Consider the following 19,333-nt stretch of genomic DNA (forward strand, 5'->3'; position numbering starts at 1 on the left):
ACACATCACAACTACACCCGTCGCAGGTCTACGTCATCATTATGCGCCTCTTGTTTATTCACGGTCAATCGATATTCAAGATTGCAAGAGTCAATCACGATATAAGTGGGAAAATGCACGATTGGACGAAGAAAATTTGACGAATTGGGAAAACTCGCGAAAAATTGACCCTATTTGGTGTCACGCGACCAATGCTCAAATGTAAGTAATAACATTTTGTGACTTTTCAGGAGATGATTCACAAATTGCCTCACGTAGTTATAGAATACCGTCATATCCAATACAGGAACACGTTTTCGAATCAGAATCAGAATGCCCTTTATTGTCATTATACTGAGTGTGCAACGAGATTGGAGATTTTATGACTAATATCGGAAAATAATCAACCCCATAAATAAAAATAAAACAACGTGATGAATATAAAGCCTACCATATGTTTTATATATATATTATTACGAATGTCCACCCACTGAACAGACGTTGCTCAGCTCAAAATATATGCGATACACAATGTGTAACCAATGGACTGCAAGACTCAATCAACTTTAGTGTGAATCGTGTTTGAGAGTCATTAAACACAAGGCAGACCACAGTGCCAATACAAGTGAGGAAACATGAACATGGAGAAAGAGGATGACGTGGAAACACTTGGCGAGCATCTATACACTCGGATTTTCCCCAAACACAGCGAGCACGCTGGGAAACTTACAGGTGAGGCTGATTGTCGAGTATGTTGCTTTCAGAAATAGTCATTAACGTGCATGCATGGATGGATGCATGCATGCGTTTTTCCTCTCAGGTATGCTACTGGAGCTTCCTGCACCGGTCTTGAGTAGGATGTTGCACGATGAGGCCATGCTCGCAACAGCTGTGGAGAAAGCAGTTCAAGCCCTACAGGTGGATTTGCACCAGGAGCCCAGGTACATGAAATAACTGTATTTTGAGGGAAAAAAAGTTGTAGAAATAAAAAGTCATAATGTCACAAAAATAAAGTTGTATATATTTTTAAGTAAAAATCAAAAAAGAATTTATTATCGAGATAAAGTTGTCGAAACATCCCATTTTAATTATAGCCCTGATGCTATTTTACTGTTGCAGCAAAATAAGTAAGGAAGAAGAGGACTGTTCCGTGTCTTCTGACTCTTTGGGCGAGCGTCTTTTTGACCTGGTGGACATTTACAACACTGGGTACTCACAGAAGATCACGGGTTAGTCGTCTGTAGGACAACAATATAGACACAAGTCTGCATTTTATCCTGACTTGAAATGCGGTTGTGTTTAATTCCACAAGGCATGTTACTGGAGCAGCGCAAGGAGGCCGTCTTAAAGCTTCTGTCTGATCCCAAACAGCTGGAAGAGCAGTTGAACGCCGCGCTCAAGACCTTACAACAGTATGTCCCTTTTGCTCATGGCTGCACAAACTGCACAGTCAAAAGTGAAACCTCTAAGTACGGTATACGGTATATGTCGATATAAAATCGATCTACGTATATCCTGTACAGTATATGGAGCTAGAGCGGCTGAACAATATTTTATTTTGAAAAGTGACCAGCTTTTCTCCGTTATATCCATGATGGTCTCTTGACCATGCCGTTTTTGTGTTGTTCGTTCATGCACATCAGTTGTCTGTTGCATTTTACCATAGTGATCATATTTATGGTACGTAAAAATACACAGTGGATTTGCGTTAGTTGTTGTAGCATGTCAAGCGAATGATCGCCCCTCCCTGCAGTTGACGGCCCACCAAAGTCCAAAAAAGGTTGGGGATCACTGCACGAGAGGGATATAATCATTGAGTAACGTGTCGCTTTAAGATGCTAAGTGAAAACCTTTGCCAAATTCTATATTGTTTTTTTGTAATTGGGAGGTTCCACTTTACTCACGTGGAGTGCATGTGCGTGCAGACAACGTGTTGACGAGACCGACGTGAGTGACACTTCGGACGCTGAGGATACGGAGCGTTTGGGAGAAAAGATCTTCTCACGGGTGGAGGAACTGGACCAGCTTCACGCGCATGAAATCACGGGTGAGCCCAAAAGACAACAAGTCTCAAAATAGCAAAAAATAATTGGGAGCCACCCGTACAACAGGTTTGTAATTGCTCAAAGTGCCATATCAGGGAGAGTTTTCAGTGTCAGGGATGGTTAAATGTCTGTTTGACTTTTTCCATCCCCCAATTATAATTGCAAACGGGATTTTAGGGACTAAAAAAAAAACGTCAATTTTATTTTCAGGCCTTATTGTTTTCTTCCTGATTTGTGTTTACTTGCAGGTATGCTGCTGGAGATGGACGAAGATGTTCTCCGCCAGCTTCTGCGAGAGCGCACCATGCTGGAGGCTGCCGTTCGCAAAGCACAAGCAGCCCTCAGCACATGAAATATTTGAGTATTTCGAGAGTAAAAGTTGGAGTGGATGTGCTTCTATCGAGTCTACTAATTAATTGTGTTGCAGCTGTGTCATTTTAAATGGCGTCAAGTGTGACTTGTAGTTTGTGGCTTGAATGAATTACGCCACCTTGTAATGTTTGTTTTTCGCAACAATACTGCACACACTGTGATGTATTTTGTAACGTTTTGATTTTCTTGTTAGGACTGGGGGGGAAAAAAGTCAACCGCAAATAAATGGAGGCATCAACATTGGCCACTGACAAAGACGGAAGATTTGTTGGCAAGATAATGAACTGATTGTGTTTTTTTTTTATCCTTGAGATATTTAAACAGAAACGTCCCACAGACATTGAGTTTGAAATAACCTTTTAATGAATACTCTGTATGCAAAGGAAAACACGTTTCAAAGTGCTCAAGCGCAAAAATACCTTTATTAAGTATTTACCTTTGTTTCTTGTATTTTACATGATCCATTTGATGACACAAAGGGCGATCTTTTCAAATCAAGTCTACAAAACAAAAATGGAATTAAATATGAGGTGAGCTGGGGGCTGAGAAGTAATTCCATTAAAAATCACGTTAGTAAATTACAGTGCGTGTACTTACAAGTACAACTTTCTCTCGTTTCACAATTTGTAGCAGAGGTCATAACAAACATGAATTGGTGACATTTGCCCTACATGCTTCTCGTCAAAGCTAATCACAAATTCGTTGTACACGCGCGCACACACACACCTTTTTGTCTACATCTCATAAATACAATCAATCTGATATACAAACATTTGGATACATTTTATTTCTTTTTTTTTGCACGTGGTGTTTCATTATTCCTGGTCACCGGCAAGATATTTGGACGTCAAAGTTGAGTCGATTGATTGACAGGAGGGCTTTTAAATAAATATGTGGAAACATGCGGCGTCCTCACATCCAGTCTGGTTCCTTCTAGGGATGGGGAGGGGTGTCACATTACACAGCAGACGATGCACTACAAGACAAGTGGTTCTAATGTTGTCGCCAGAACATCATTGCGAGACCACAATATGAAATTTAAAAAAACAAAAAGGCCTTTCTAGAATAAGCCACGTTTAAGACAAGAGGGAGAAGATAAGAGACTGCTTGTGCTAACAATAAAGCCGAGAGGAAGTTTTATTTGTACATTAAATGATGCCGTGTAATAGTTCTGCTTAAGGAAAAAAGAAAAACACCGGGCATGTTTAAAAAATAGATTTTTGGGAATTAAAGAGTGGGTGGGCCGTCCATTGGGAGAGAAAGCGGCACGTTGGCTCGGCGCTTAACGGCTTCCAGGTAGCCATTGTCTGTTTATGTCATGATGGCGTCTCCTGGTGATCCTCGCATGGGTCTGTGGAAAGTACAAACATGCAGACGATTTCATGAAATGGCAGCGATAAAGACATTTTATTCGTCCGTACCTGTGCTGGATTACAAAAAGGCGCCGCCCCCTACTGGTGCATTTCTCAGGCCTGGATGACTCTACAATGACAAGAGACGGTTATGTTGGAGCTCGTTACAATATTTGCAGCCTTTAAAAAAAAAAAAAAAAGCCTCAGTGTCGCTGTCAAATTACAAATACACAGGGCAAGCAAAATGTTGGCATCATTTATGATTTTCAATGCACACTGGAGGTTATGTTTGACTTTGTTTAGTAACCATGCAAACTATGGGAAGGGTTAATGAAGCTGTGAGCGCTTCATGGCAACATTTCGCTCTCCTGCATGCTCCACTTCCTGACCAATAGCAACCAAATAAGTTTCAATTGTGACAAATGACTGACAAACATGCTTCACTGTTTGACCAATGACTTCCCAGCATGCTTTACTCTCATTCTTCAGATGTGACCAGTGACTAAGAAAAATGTTTTCCTTCTTCCCATTAGCATACTTCAATCATCAAAAAGTATTTTTTTCCCATTTTCAGAATAAAAGTCTCAAAGTAAGAATTTTTTTAACACATCTAATTTACCAATTTAAAGGAGGACAAGACCCAAGATGGCTCATTTTTCACTAACCAGCGCAGTTTGTAATTTTTGGGGATCAGAAAACGGAAATTAGATCTATTTTATTTTTTATCTATTCATTTTGGAAAAATTGGGAAAGAAGATGAGGCTGGGAGGAGGGCAAACTGTACACTACTCTTCACTGTCTTGCCTGTGACTAGTAAACATACTTCACTCTGAACAATGCCTTCCCCCAAATATTTTAACCTCTCACCAAAGACATCCCATCATGCCTCATTCTGACCAAAAACTACTGTCGTGTACAGGCAAATAAATCCATTAAAATGATGCATTCGTTTCACACTTGCCAACGGGATTCCAATGATGACACGTAATAACCTCAAAACAATGACTAAGTCTAAAAGTAAAAGTTAAATATCCCCCCCAAAAATTGTGTCTTTTCTGTGACTTTAGATTAGAAGATTAGAAATCCCTTTATTGTCATTGTACTCAAGTGTGCAACGAGATTAGAGGGCTCCCCTCTCCCTTTCTCTCAGAAGTAGTTCATCATAAATGCTGGAGACGGCATTGCACGCAGGTAAGCAGGCACACATCACACATTCGACATTTGGTCAAACTAGTGTAACAACAAGCAAGGGCGAGTGGACGGGCGACGGCGGGTCGGTGGAGCAGTTGAACACCTCATTACGAAAAAAAAAAAAAAAATCAACGGTACCTGGTTTAAATGCTGACTCACTTCGCGTGATAAAGAACTCATTGAGCTAGAACGTGACAGCTGAGGGCAGCGGGGTGGGGGAACAAACAAGAAAACAAACCACAAAGCCTTATTAATCATCTCCCATGCATCAGATTAAATCGGCGCTAATGGGTGGCGGGAAGAACTGTGCAAATGATCGGCAAAAATGAGAATTTGGATTAAAGAGACTGAGTGAGATGATGAGCAAAGACTTTAAATGGACATGCAATGATTACGGTGTCATGTGCTCGCAGTCTCGCTCACTCGCACGCACGCACGCAGTTGGCTGTTAGGTGTGCAGCATCCCGGCAAGATGGAAACAAAAGAGAAATTCATCTCACCTCTCCAGAATGTGACCCGTCGAGGGCAGGAGGACCTTGCGGTACGGGCGGTAACAGCGTCGGATTGAACATCTGAAAGGTTTTCAGAGTGATGAGCGTCAACGTGAGCTTCGGGTTTGGGCTAAAAATGCCGACAGAATTTCTGCAGGACTCAGCGAATTGAATTTAACACCACTATGAACCAAACAAAGACATAAAACCACATCCTCTACTGCAGTGATTGTCAAAATGGGGTACGACTGCAGCGGCATCTGCGTCTATACTTGCCTTCAATTGTTTACATTTTTATTCTTGAGACTTTAAAAACATACCTGTGGAACAGAGCTGTTTGGTGACATCTGCTCCTGATTTCCTCCTTCGCTGCCTTCGATGGGTTGTTGATCTGAGGGCGCTAAAGCAGAACGGTGGTCAAGTCAGAATAATGATAACATTTCAGCCCCAGTTTTTGTGTCACAAACCTGAACTAGGCACAAATAGGTTGGCAGGCATGGCCATCGGTGCGAGGGGTGCAAAGAGCTCCATCGGAGGCGCAGGAGCCATCCCGGCTGGTTTAGCACCACCGCCAGGGTTCAGCACATCCACATATCTGCTTTTTAAGCCTGAGGAGGAACACAAAACGACGGTCAATTATAAACTGGGGACCAAACCCCACCATGTATTGCACGGCCCTCCCCCTAAATTAAGTTTTAGAATTGCCTACATTCATAGTTTACAGCATGAATTTAACTGCATTTTGGTTTATCATGCAATCTAACAATGAACAGAAATATGTCTTGTCAACATCCTGTAGATATTTGCTTCCAGACATTGCAGCTTAAGGTCAAGTTCATAAACATTTACAGCTCATTGACTGGCTTAATGTCCATCTCATGTCCTTTAAATTTCTGCCCATATCGACCGAACATCGTTTACTGTTTCATTCGATAGTACGATTATAACCCCGGCCAATTATTATTTTGAAATACTGGACAATACGTTCAATTTGACACACAAGAACTTTGGGGCCATCTTGTGGCATCTTTGAGGTTTTCGAAGGGTTCACAGCTTCTGGAGGAGGAGTGCTTTAAAAGCTTCTGCGTGATCTTTAAATATTACCAGCTCTCCTGGAGAACATGTTGACTGGAGGACCACTGCCCGGGGGCGCAGCGGGCCCCGGAGGAGCAGGCATGGAAGGCATCTTGGGGAATCCAGGGGGTGGCGGTGCAAGGGGTTTACTCTAACAGGAGCGAAAAAAGCAACATTGGAGTACTTGCGATAAAGCACCGCACCTCAATAAATACTGCAGCTGTACAAACCTCTTCTTCGGGCTCGTTCAAGTCCACCCATTTCTGCTTCTTTTCGTCCCACACGATCTGACAAAGACAACGGATATCAACGCCGGCAGCAGCCTTGAAATGAGGAGTTTTACAAACTGTGGCTTACGGATTTGTTTTTGTCATCCGGTAGGTGAGCCTCAGTTTTGCCCTTCCTGTAAAGCCAGGTCGTCAGCCAGCCCACACCGCCGCCACTCTGCGTGTGAAAGAGACCGACCTCGAGTGAACACTTGACAAATACGACACACAAAAGACGAGGGATATTTGGCCTGAGAGTTTTGTCGTTCATCTACAGCAAGTTTAGCAACAAGTACTGAAACATGGAAAAGTTTGGCATGTATTCAAAAGTTTAGACAAGGGCAAATCAAGTTCACCTGTTAAAGTTATCATATTTCCTGGACATTAAGTCACACTTTTTTTCACAGGTTGGCCGGTTCTGAAACTTATACTCCGGAGCAACTTATAGATTAAAAAAAAAAAAAAGAAAAAGTAATTTTCCAGACAGCCATGAGAAGTCACGCTAGACTTATGCAACAATATCTCCTGCTTCTTACAAAGACAACTGAACACAAATGCCCCCCAAAAGAGAATCAGATTCTGCTGCCTACGAGATTGCAAGTAATGAAAATTGCAACTGAAAACCATTACCGAGCAGCAGAACTTAAGTTTAGAGAGAATGAGAAACTTTTTGGGGACTGGCAAAAAGCGGAGGCTGCTCTTTTGGCAATGAAGACAAAAAAATTTAAAAAATGAAAGCTCGATGGCCATAGCAAGAGGAATGAGTTTGCCAGAGGCTGCTACTTGTGGACGGGTAAACCAGAATATTTGCATGCAAAAATTGAACCTTTTTGGGAGAATCCTTCTTGGCTTTCTTGGTCTCCTCTTTGCGGGGCTGCTCAGGAATAGCAGGAGGCGGCGGAGAAACCTGCTTGACGGCCGAATTACTCCGGTCGCGCCCGCCGGAGTGAGTTGAGGACTCGGAGGTGGTGCGAGAGCGCCGTCCTGAGGCCTGGAAATCAGGAAATGTGTGTCAGACAACAGGCGACAGACACGCCGCTCAAAATGTCACACGAGAGACGATAGAGATTGCTGGTCTCTTCTTCTGCTGTCAGATTTATTTCCTCATTGTATTAAACTGCTTTCTTCAATTTGATTAATTACACAGCTCTGGTTTTTGAGACTGAAAAACAGCAATCTATTTTATTGTGATTCATCACAGTTAGTAAAAACAAAAGCAAACAGAAGTGAATGTAAATAAATAGACTGCTTTTATAATTTATAATTACTGTACATGATTTTGGAAAAATTTGTGATTTAATATGCACATTTTTTGAGGTTCTGCGCTTATGCTTTTGAAATAAGAAATGAATGAATTATTTAGGGAAAGTTCAACAGTAAAATAGAGTAATATGATAGAACTTTAATTTAAGTGGATAAATATTGAAGATTAAATATTAATATATATGACAGTCAATTTTTATGTAGAACCACAATGATTGTGGACGGGTTTTTTTCCCCTCTCCAAATCGTTGCGATTATTAAATTGCCAACTTACCCGGTGCACAGAAGACTGTGACGTGGTCCTCGATCTTCTGCCAGGACCCTGCACAAAAGATCAAATCAGACGTACTGCTAATTAACAAGGTGTTTAAAAAGACAAACGTTCCTTACCAGCTGTGCCATGTGGTCATAAAAGTCCATTTGCGGCGTAAAAGAGCTTCTGTGCGGGGATATCGGTTGGTTGATCTGCATTTCCGGTGGTGTGCCCATGTGCCCTGGCGAAGGCGGCATACGCGCCGGCATCTGAGGGAGCGGGTGGCTACCTTGCACCGGCGAATGGGGAAGCTGGGGCGGGGGCAGGAGAGGTGACGTCTGGCCCACATGCGGGGGCAGGGGACTCGGCTGCTGGTGAGCTCCCGGGTACATTTCTGACACTATAGGTGGGGGTTGGAAGTGGGGAGGCGCATAGGCGGGATCGTGCGGAGGGTAGCCTGACATAGGAACGTGGTCGGGTGGCCCATTGGGTGGGACTGGGTAGAATTGCGGCATATCACTGTGGGCTTGAGGTGGGGCTGTTCCGTCTTGAAGGATGGAGGTGGGAGCTAACAGAAAAGCGAGATTGTGGTCATTAAGCGTGTGGTTAAAAACAACCAATTAAATAATTCCACGGACACACCAACCTGGCGGCATGAGCTGTATTCCCTGGGGTGGAGGCCCAGGGAGCAATGAGCTCATCAATGGATTGTCAGGGCCTGGGCCATCTAACTCCAGCGGCATGTTGTAAGGTTCAACTGGACTGGGCTGATCCAGGTCTGAGCTGCGGCTGCTGCTGGTGAATTGTGTGGGGCTTGTTCTGTCTGCAGTGTAGGTTATTGCCCCCGTCTAAACAAGAGCACAAGTAGAGTGAGGAGTGTTTTGATTCTTCTTGGAATGCCCAATAAACGTTGTCCTACTCACTTTGATCTGCCCATCCAGCTGTCTGAGCTGGATCAACCAATCAGGTTCATTGAACAACTCCTGCTCGGGCCGTTCTTTCAGTTGGGGGTCGAAGAATCGCAACTTTTCGGACATCTGCCAAATTACATACATCAGTACGGTTAAGTATTGAGTTTTTTTTCCCCCCTCAGCAGCTTGAAAAAAAAAATCTCCATCTCTGGACCTTTACATCCTTGTCTATTCTCAGCGAATAGCTCAGCACACATTCTAAAGAAAAAAAGTAAATTTGCGAACAATGAGTAGGCAGGGGTGGACTAGCCATTGCTCACACGCACATATTCACTTTGCTCCGTGAAAACAATTACAACGGCGCACGTTTAGCCTCATTTGACAACAATTACCACTGCATGTCACATGACTGCCACAGTCAGGCTACAGTGTACACAGTAGAGAAGCACAGGCGGCAGCATTACTTGCATAATATACACAGCACTATTCTAGTGACACTATACCTGTGTGCTCAATACACAGACCATTAAAATAAATTGTATTTTGAGACACAGGAGGCGCTTACCTGAATGACTTGGCTAATGAATGCAGGGGAGTAGCAGGATGGCTGCACAAGAACAGTCCGAGAGATGACTTCACAGTAGTGGAATGCCTGAGCACTCAAGCCTGCTTCAGCCAAACGGCACGCATAGATCAACTTGAAGACCTTACAAGACACATTCAAAGTCTCAGAACAGCACAATTCCTCATTCGATTGTCAGAAACTCAGAGGATGTGCAAACACCACATGGCGGTTTATTGACATCCTGAAAACCCGTTCTAGAAAATACCTGGAAATTGGGCAGGGAGCGAGGCTGGGAGCCCAGAGACTGTGCATACTCATAGGCCTCCGTCCTCTGGATTGCGTCATTGGTCGCAAAGTGGTAGAAAGGTAAACTGAAGTGGATGTACAAAAACAGATTCAACGATAAAATGTTTACATTATGGGGCTAATTAAAGACAGACACAGTTCCTCACCTGTGGTTGGAGCCAATCAGAACCATCTTGGCGCTTTTCTTGGTGTAAACGCCTAGCTCGGCTTGAGCCATTAAGTAGCAAAAGTGTGCTGCGTCAATCAGCCCCTTTGATGCTAAAAACACAAACTTCTTATTGTTGTGCTCATGGATACAAAATGCATTCGATAGTTACTGCCTACCAAGAGTGTCTCCCATGGTGGTGATTGTACGAGAGTCCAGGTCCAAAGTGTGCGTGAGGTTAGACAACACCATGGCCAGGTGAGGGCGCCAGTCACCCCACTTCTCCTCTCCGCAGCACTAACCAAACACCAGAAAACCTCAAGTGGAACATCCATTGTAAATTATTCTACGTACAGTTAAATAAAACACTTACAGTAGCTGAAGCAGGCATCCTACCCGACATGAGTTGGTACACTGTCTGCAGAGGGTCATTGATTGGCAAACTGTTGGCAAATCTGTCAAGCAGAAATGAGCATGTCAGTGTATGTGTGGGTGAGGGGGAATTACCGGAGTAATCGATGTCATAATAGAAAGGATAATCGGTTCCAAAAACATTTTAGTTTATGACATCTCTAATCATCACAGAGTTTTTATTAAATCACTTCTTCTGAATTGGCAAGAAAAAAAACGGTGTAATTAATGGGTGTCAATGTGTCCTGCGATTGGCTGTTAACCAGTCAACGGCGTACGCTGCTGTTCCCAAAGGCAGCTGGGAAACCCGTGACCCTTGTGAGGTTAAGCTTTACCATTTAAAAAGTCTCCTTCAAAAAGGAAAAAGCAAGCTCGTAGTCACCTTGTCATGACGCGCGCATGTGTCCTGTTATCCATCTTACTGGCCAGCAGGAGAGCGTGGCCCCACAGACCTCCTTTCATAGCCGCTTCAAGTGCATCCTGTTAAGAAGCAGAATAACAAGCCTGCAGACAACAACAAGGCGTTAGTTCTTACCTTCTTGCGACCGAATAGCAGCAGCTCCCTGAAGCGTTCCGTTTCTTTTCCGACATTTTCCGGGACCGTCATGAAGGTGTCCGACAGGAGGGACAGCGGTCCGGCTCCTGGCTCCTCCTCCGCTCTGGCCAGCGGCTCGTTGTTGAAATCAATCAGGTTTGCTTCGTTTGGACTCTTACCCGGCAGCCACACGGAACGGTGCTCCTTTAGCAACAGGTCGGCGATGTCGGTGCCTACCACAGTCTTGAGGATACAAGTGTTATATTGAGAAAATTGTATCAGCTAGTCAAAAAAAAAAAAACAGTACAGTAAAATTCTCACCTGCTTGTTTAATATCACTCAAACTCACTATACTCAGTGTATTTGCTCCGTCAAACACTAATTTGTATTTCTGCAGAATTCAAAGTCCGTTCTTCCAGTGAAATTCTTTGAAACCAAATTAACTATAAACCAGTACTCTCAGATTAGTTTAAAATGATCAACTGTTTTTGAGTAATATACTATTAATAGAGGCAGTTAGAAACATTTACTGGAGGTGCGTCTATTAATTGCAAATTTATGCTGTGCACCTCGGGGCTTTATTCCTAAATCGCGCAAACAGCAAGGATTGACGACGGCAATCTTACCCCGTTCTGTCTACACAGCAGCACAATGAAGTCCCAAAGTAGGTGGGCGGAGTCTCTGTCTAAGAGGCTGTTGTCATGGGAACATGCCAGCGCCTTGTTCTGGGAGAACTTTATCACATCCACCTTGTGGGTCTCCTCCCTGAAGGGGATGATGTCAAAAGTGAGGGGGGAGGTTAAAAACATAAATATATAAAATATGAACAAACAAAAAATAAATCACAAATGGCCAAAACACTTACTTAACAAGCGGTCCAGGGAAAGCTCGTAGTTCTTCTTGATCCAAAGTGTTCTGCAGCATTGTCTGAAAAGTCCAAAGAAACCAATTTTCAATGACATGCTTGACTAAAACAACACAAAATGGTTATTGAAAATCCTCCTCCAATGGTTGAAACGACACATATCTTACCTCCAAGTTATGAATATCAACAAGAGCAGGCTGTCCCGCTGAGGGAAGATTGGGCAGAACTTGAACGAGATGACCACTGGGCCCAAAGCGGGCACAACGGTGGGGCATGGTGAACTTCTCTGGGGTGGCCGGACGAGGGGGGGCTACAAGGAAAATGTTGCTCGCATAAGAGAAAGAGCGTCTGCACTGTTTTTAGGCAAGGAGGCATACTCACGCTGTTCAGGGGCGATCCAGGTGCTGTCTGCCGTGTACTCGGAGGGATAAAGGTACTGGCTGTAGTTCTGGGATGCGTCAGTCTGGTCTGGGTATTGTCCATAGGAGTAGTCCACAGCCAGCGTGGATGATGTGGCATCATAGACAGCTGACACCAAGTCTGGCTGGCTCCTATAAACTTGGCTCTGCAAGTGTGATGTACGAATAATTGTTAAGTCAGCAATTAGCTAGAGCAGGATCTCCCGACCTTTATGCAGACAATTTAACATCTTTAAAAAATTATAAAAATGTCCCTGACACGCCAAACAAAAATCGTTTATATCTATTCTCAGCCATTCAGAAGCCTGACTATTATGGAACTATAGACAAAACTCTTCAAAGTGAGTTCAAACGAACAATCCTTTTATTCTTGCTGCATTACATAAACAAGGAGTCAAAGAATGAAGGTTGTGAGCATTGCGTCTAGTCGTAGCTGACGCAGTAAGTGATGAATGGAGCAGTTACTTATTATTATTATTTTATTATGTTTGTGTCCAGGTCTTGAAATTTATAATGTGTTACCAGACTCAGTAACTGTAATAATATAAAAAAAAAAAATGGGAGTAGCTCGTTATCCTACTTGGTTACTGCAAAAATGTAAAATATTCAGAGCTGGGCAGTCCTCCCCGGGGGTGGGGGGGCCCTCCGGCGACAATTTTTATGAATAAGACAGGAGGTTTCCGATGTTTTGCCATCCTTATCATGCTTGCCGGGTGGCTGAGCGTGCAGTATAATCAATAATCGTGCTATAAATGTAACCGGCACGCAAGTATTATGCATACCTGTTGAGACCGTGAGCTAAAACTGCTGCGTCTGCTGCCGTGACTATGAGAGCTGTGCACGCTGTGAGCAGACTGCTCGCTGTGTACGCTGCGTCGGTCAAAGTCATCGTTGTAGGCATCGCCACCGCGCCGGCGGTACTCGTCGTCAAAGCTGCTATCATAACCGGGGTAGTAGCGCCACTGGTCATCGGAGCCTTCTTTCCTGTGACAAGTGTGTTGTATTTTATAGCAGCAAGCCAGTACAATCACAGCAAAGCTTACCTGGCAGGATACGATTGTTGATTATAGTAGCGGTCCCTGCTCCTGTATGCGTCATCATAAGTGGACCAATAGGATTGATCGTAGTATCCTCTGTATCGGGGGTCATACTGTCCATAGTTGTATCCTTGTATAGGGGAAAACAAGTTTTTTTTTCCTTTCCATGTATACTTAAAATTTTGCAGGATATTCTGTTTAAAATTCAGACAACTGTAAAAGTCGCATACCTGCATAATCATAGTGCTTGGCGTAATTTGCATAATATTCATCATAGGCACTTCGGTTGGATCTGTGATAGTCTTCAGGATAGCCTTGCCTTAGGGAGAAGGATGCCAAGAGAACAATGATGAAGTACAAAGATATTCAAGACAGTAATCTGAAATTGAAATTCAGTTCCACACAGGACCATTGCGCTGACCTGGATGGGGGCCGGTCGGAATATTGACTTGCCCTGGAGCTGGGTCTCTCCGGCTGTGGCTCTCTGTACTGATAGTTTGGGTCGCGGTAAGCTGGGTTAGGGCCGTCATATCTGCCATACCAAGGATCTCCTCTGCTTCTATATGGTCCGTCCTAATGTGAAAAAAAAGAATCCAAAAAATTTATGACTTTTACCTTTTTTTTTTTTTTATTTTACAGAAAGTCATAATTTCAGATAACTGGAAAATATATTTCTTCTTAGCCATACCTGATAATACTGCTGAGTTCTTGGGTCCCCGGCTGGGTATGGAGCAGGAGTATATGGCATTCGGCCATCAGGGTATTCTCCATAGTTTCCATAATTGCCTCCGTACATCTGCCCCGGGCCAGAGGGAGGGGGCCCGTAACCCTGCTGGCTGCCAGCGGAAGAGGGTGGCCGAGGCGGCTGTGCAGGAGCTTGCTGGGAAGACCCGGGAGGGAGCGCACCCGGAGGAACGCTTGCAGGAGCAGGATCTTTCATCTGGGCTGGATACTGGCTGGGGGAAGGCTGTGCTCCCCTCACGGGCAAAGAGACATCACCTTGGCCCTGTGCTGCAGCAGTTGCCTCTGGTATTCTTGCGCTTTCTGTTTGGGGCTGCTGAGTGCTTGTGCCTGCTGTAGAAGAAGTCAGCAGTGACTCTGTGTTTGACGCAGAGAGCGGTGTGACCTGACGAGCAGATGACGACGGAGCTGTTGGGACCAGTGGGGCGGATGGCGACGGAGCTGGCAGGACCGGTGGAGCGGATGATAAAGAAGTTGTCGTGACATGTGGTGTAGCTGAAGGGGCTGATGTCTGAACAGGAGCATTCCTGTCCAGTCTTAGCCCTTGTTGCGCATCTTTGGTGACCTGCATGTAAAATCCATTACTAGACTGCGGAGACTCGTGTAAAGCAGAAGGACGGCCAGATGCTTGATTTTGGCTCTGTGATTGGTGCATAGAAAAATCAAGCAGTTCATAATTTGAGGGCTGATTGCAATTGGTGACAGAAGCAGCGGCAAGAGAAGTCAGCGGATTAACCGGGAGAGCAAAGTTGGGGTCTCCACCCAACGACTGACCACGAGAAAAAGAGGAGTTGACCGGATGGGTTTGTACCGAAGCGCTTCCGGAAGTTGGTGCTTCGGCACTTTCTCGAGTCAGATTGAGCGGGACAGGATTTGAGGTAAGAGCAGGTGGAACAAGTGGATTCTGATTGGGGGAAAAAACAGGTGCACGGGATATACTGGCACCCTGTCCGAGTGTTCTTACAGGGGGTGTACTTACACTGGCTGCTTGAGCAAAGGTACTGGGGGGAATCACGCAGTTGGACACAGGTGGTGCAATCAGAACAGGCTGCTGGAGCGATTCAGACACCAGGAGAGACGCGTAGCCCAGGTTGCTCTGAGAGTCTGCAGTGTCTAACTCACTCACCTTTGGTGGGTTCTCTAGGTTCTCTGAATTGTGTGGTGGGATTCTCTGAGGAGGATGCAGATCCAGCGGGACATCCTCTGGAGGCTGTATGACATCTGCGCTAGGCTCCCTGAGTGGAGCCAGAACAGTCGGGGCGGCGGGCGCCAAGACAATGCTCGCTGCCAAGCTGGAAGGATCACCTTGGGCCCATAAAGTCGTGGCAGGGCTCTCACAGGGACGATTGGCGCCAAAGGCACGCGATGACGGTCGGGAATGAGATTGAACTACAGGGTTTGGCAGGTGAGGCGCACCAACAGGCAGCGGGTGACCTGGCCCGTAAATGTTTTCCATGTTATCTGGCGGCAGCTCCAGATTGCCCGGCGTAGGATCCGTGCTACCTTCTGCAACCATTTTAGCTCTATCGACCTCAGCAGGGCGTACTCCGACCCCGTGTGAGCGGACGGGCTCAAACGAGCTGTTTGCACTGGCCTGGAAGGTACCCGTAGGTTTTGGAGGGCTAGGTGTAGTGGGCCAGGCTTGCTCCGAAGTGCTCGGCAGGGTGGATACGTCTCCAGCCGGGTAAGAATCGATCTGTTCAAAGTAGCTTCCGGCAGCAGCAAAGGCAGCGGAAGGCAAGTTAGCATCCTCTGTGAGGCGCGGACTTTCCTGCTGAATAAAGGTGCCGACTACACCATGGTGTCGGCGACCGGCAGTCGCACTTCCGTGACTCATGCTACTGTAGTTTGATGATGCACTAGCAGATCTCATTGGTTTAGGAATTGAATCCGGAGTCTCTAGGTTGGGGCCAGTTTCATAGGTGTGCACTCCGTGTTCTGCAGGAAAGCCCGGAGGACTCCCATGAATTTCACTGGGCAACACCTCCTGGTTCGGCATGCACTCCAAATTCTCAACATGGTCATACTGGGATTCCGGGGGATTAGGACTTCTTTGTAATGCGGCGTTTCCGTCATTCATATATGGTATGTGTGAATGTTCCTGAAAACGAGATCCTTGGTTATCAAAAGGAATATCAGCAGCAACACTGTGGGTTGGTGGCCCAACTTGCGGAATACTTGGAGGCTGCGAGGATTCAGGAATACCATTCACGACCTTCTTTCGCTCTCCTGCTAAGGTTTCCTCATTTTCTACATCATCGTTGAAAAACATGGAGAGTGTACCAGTATCTTGAGTGTACGGAGCTGACGCAGAGGCAGAGTCATGCCGGGGATCCATGTTAGGTGGATGATGAGATTCAGAATCTGAATGAGGCGGCAACTGTGCCGGGGCAGTCCCCATTTGGTGGTAGGCTGGGTCCTGTGGTGCTTGACTGAACCACGGGTCTTGCGGGGCAGAGGTTTGCATAAAGTAGCTCTGGTGTTGGAAATGCGAGTTTTGCTGTTGGGTAGTATGTGGTGCAGCCCAATTTGACGTGGGGGGATTCCCGGGGTTCTGGTGTGGAAGAGGATTCTGTATCGGGGGATGCCCAAACTGTGTCGGAGGAGTAGGGGTATTTGAGGGGTACATCTGGGCCTGCGGCTGTGTATTAAAAGGCTGATGTGGAGGGTCACTCGTAGGCTGAAAATAATTCTGAACGGATGGAGGGCGACTTCCGTGATCGGAGGCCCTTTGAGAACAGGAGGCGGCAAGAGGCACTGGCTGGAAGGGGACAGGCTGAGGAGGAGGCTGCGCGTGGAATTCCTGATTAAATGTCTGACTTGGGACTGGAGCTGACGGTACAGATGGCGGTTCCGCGGCTGATGGGCACTCCCTCGAGTTCAAGTAACTTTGTTCAGAATGCGCATATCCCGTGTGAACATCGGCTCCGGCTGAACTGTGAGGGCTTAACATGGGTACCGCCGGCAGAGAGGACGGCGGGAAGCCAGCTGGAGCCGTTGGGACACCCTCCAGTGTCTGTGGTTGCGGGGCCAGACTTGGGCCTGCCAGTGTGTAGGTGGAATCGGGCAGCGCCTGTGTTAGCAGAGAGTTGCTGTGGGGTACCGGGACACCCCCTGCACCAATAGGAGGTGGTGCTCGAACAAAAGCAAATGGGTCCGTCATGGGTTGGGTAGAGGGCGGCATTAAAGCATTAGCTGCCGCTGCTGCTGCTCCTGCTGTATGCTTGAGAGGCCTGGTCCTGCGGAACATATTCGGCCCGGAAGGAGGAGGAGGCCCGGAGGCTCCTGGGGGTCCAGTCCGAGGAGGGGGCTGCATGGCAGCAGTGGCGTGGCGATTAGGTTGATCCAGACGATCTCGCGGAAGAAACTGTAATCAGTTGTAGCTGGATGAAGAAAGAAAAAGGCTGTTAACAAAAGGCAACATGTGGACATTACCACACCTATGTTTGTGCAGTAGCTTGTGATGCCTTTAAATCAAACTGTGCAACGTGGCACCTGGCAAAGCCCACCCTGGATGTCGCTAATGACAGAGGCAAAATGCTGATTTTGTCAGAAAAGTTGACAAATCCAACATTCGCTGCTCGGTGAGAGATCACCTTAAATTGCCGGTTGGTGTTACTGTGACTGTCAATGGTATAAAGTCATCCAAGTCCAGGGTGCCCCTTTTTCACCACCAGTTTGCTTCAGTTAAGGACGTTTTAATTGTACATTAGTGTAACCGTGAGTGTGATTACTTATATGTCAATATGGGCCCAGGGGACCACACCATAGTGTGGCAACCCTTTTGCTGCAGGTCAGATCGGACGTACTAAGCCATCGAACGCTGGAAATGTGGAAATGGATGAAAGGGGGTTAATATCGTTACAATAAATACATCAAATCATTCTACTCTCAACGTCCATTAGATGGCCGGATGGCCACAAAATTTCGCATAGTTGGTCTCCCGAGAAACACAATATTGACGTCTTGTCAGCAGCCACTAGAATATTCCTCCATACATACATTATTAAGTAGCGAAACATCAACTTCTCGTAAGGAGTTCTCGTTGTTTACTCGACGACGAACGCGGTTGCTCCACAGATTAAACCCCCTCAACATGTCCTTTAACACCGTAACTAGCAAAACACGGCGCTCCAAAGTAGTCGGAAGATGCCTACATTCTAGACTCATTAATGGCCCCTTTCGAAACATCCTTCCTTACAAATTCTCAATCGACGAAGGCTCTCCAGTGAGTCGTCCCGGGTCACTTGTCACTCGGCGATTGCGTTTATAAACCAAGGTCCACTACTCCGCCAACGTTAGCATTCGGGAGCTTGTTAGCATCGCCGCTAGCTAGCCGATGCTAACAGAAGGGAGGGGTTGGACACTTAAGCTTTTCAAGTCAAACCGGGGAATAACAGTCAGAAATGAACGGTGTTGTAGTTGTTGTTTTTACGTGTGTGTTTACGCTCGTCAGAGGGTATAAAACGTACAGAGAAAATGTAAACTCTTACAAATGCGCAGGACATGGAGTTTGACACACCGCCACCATCTTCAATGGTCACATCCTACTAGGCTACGTGTACTCGGCAGCCGCGTCACCGGCCAAACAACAGCAACTTCCTCACAGCGAGCGGGGGCCAACTTGTTCTTTTAAAGGGGACATACTTTAATTCTGAAAGAAAATGGGCAGCACGGTGGTCTACTACCGTGCTTCTCAAAGTAAGTATCATCTAAAACGAATTTTATCGCCACACTATTTGTTATCATTTAGGCCACCATAATATGCACTGTTTGAACAGCAACGTTCTACTTAAATATAGAAAAATGAAAAAAATTAAAAGGAAAATGAGGGGAAAAAACGTTATAAGTTTTTCATCATTTCAGTTTTTCGGAGTTTCCAGGGGCTGGCTTAAATGTCACACTGGGGGCCCAACTAACTGAAGGAGCCCCGGGGAGACGGATGGAGAGACTGTGTGTCTTGGCTGAGAACACCTCAGGAATCCTTCGGAAAAGCTGTACAAAGAGGCTGGGGAGAGGAAAGTATGCACCTCGCTGTTGAAGCTGGCAACCCCCACAATTCAACTCTGATAAGTAGAAACAAATTAAATGGATGGATGGATGAATGAAAGC

General features: G+C 45.7%; 2 protein-coding genes across 5 annotated transcripts; one reads left to right on the forward strand and one right to left on the reverse strand.

Moving 5' to 3' along the window:
- The first annotated feature begins 33 nt into the window (after window positions 1–33).
- On the forward strand, window positions 34–3,300 carry LOC148318822 (uncharacterized). Its single transcript, XM_088282137.1, has 6 exons — window positions 34–711; window positions 800–920; window positions 1,099–1,208; window positions 1,292–1,391; window positions 1,905–2,026; window positions 2,273–3,300. The coding sequence occupies exons 1-6, from the start codon at window positions 615–617 to the stop codon at window positions 2,374–2,376; spliced, it is 654 nt and encodes a 217-aa protein (XP_088138263.1). The 5' UTR covers window positions 34–614; the 3' UTR covers window positions 2,377–3,300.
- sec16a (SEC16 homolog A, endoplasmic reticulum export factor) lies at window positions 2,800–18,820 on the reverse strand. Of its 4 annotated transcripts, none has more exons than XM_088282127.1 (31): window positions 18,715–18,820; window positions 14,169–17,604; window positions 13,902–14,053; window positions 13,711–13,799; window positions 13,487–13,610; window positions 13,226–13,427; window positions 12,406–12,589; window positions 12,192–12,334; window positions 12,025–12,086; window positions 11,786–11,924; window positions 11,160–11,402; window positions 11,007–11,104; window positions 10,587–10,668; window positions 10,393–10,510; window positions 10,215–10,326; window positions 10,028–10,133; window positions 9,763–9,903; window positions 9,210–9,323; window positions 8,933–9,134; window positions 8,424–8,854; window positions 8,308–8,355; window positions 7,597–7,761; window positions 6,862–6,948; window positions 6,735–6,791; window positions 6,535–6,655; window positions 5,898–6,038; window positions 5,751–5,830; window positions 5,440–5,511; window positions 5,078–5,137; window positions 3,818–3,878; window positions 2,800–3,747 (listed from the first exon to the last, which is right to left on the reverse strand). In XM_088282127.1, exons 2-30 carry the CDS (start codon window positions 17,535–17,537, stop codon window positions 3,828–3,830), a joined length of 6,993 nt encoding a protein of 2,330 aa, XP_088138253.1. In that variant the 5' UTR covers window positions 17,538–17,604; window positions 18,715–18,820; the 3' UTR covers window positions 2,800–3,747; window positions 3,818–3,827. The 4 variants fall into 4 exon arrangements, with proteins under 4 accessions (XP_088138253.1, XP_088138255.1, XP_088138254.1 ...); XM_088282129.1 differs by having other exon boundaries at window positions 18,694–18,811; XM_088282128.1 differs by lacking the exon at window positions 18,715–18,820 and adding an exon at window positions 18,423–18,547.
- Window positions 18,821–19,333: the final 513 nt, after the last annotated feature.

This window comes from Idiotropiscis lumnitzeri, chromosome 18, assembly GCF_059441095.1.
Source record: "Idiotropiscis lumnitzeri isolate Australia: NSW breed Sydney's pygmy pipehorse chromosome 18, RoL_Ilum_1.0, whole genome shotgun sequence".
NCBI lineage: Eukaryota > Metazoa > Chordata > Actinopteri > Syngnathiformes > Syngnathidae > Idiotropiscis > Idiotropiscis lumnitzeri.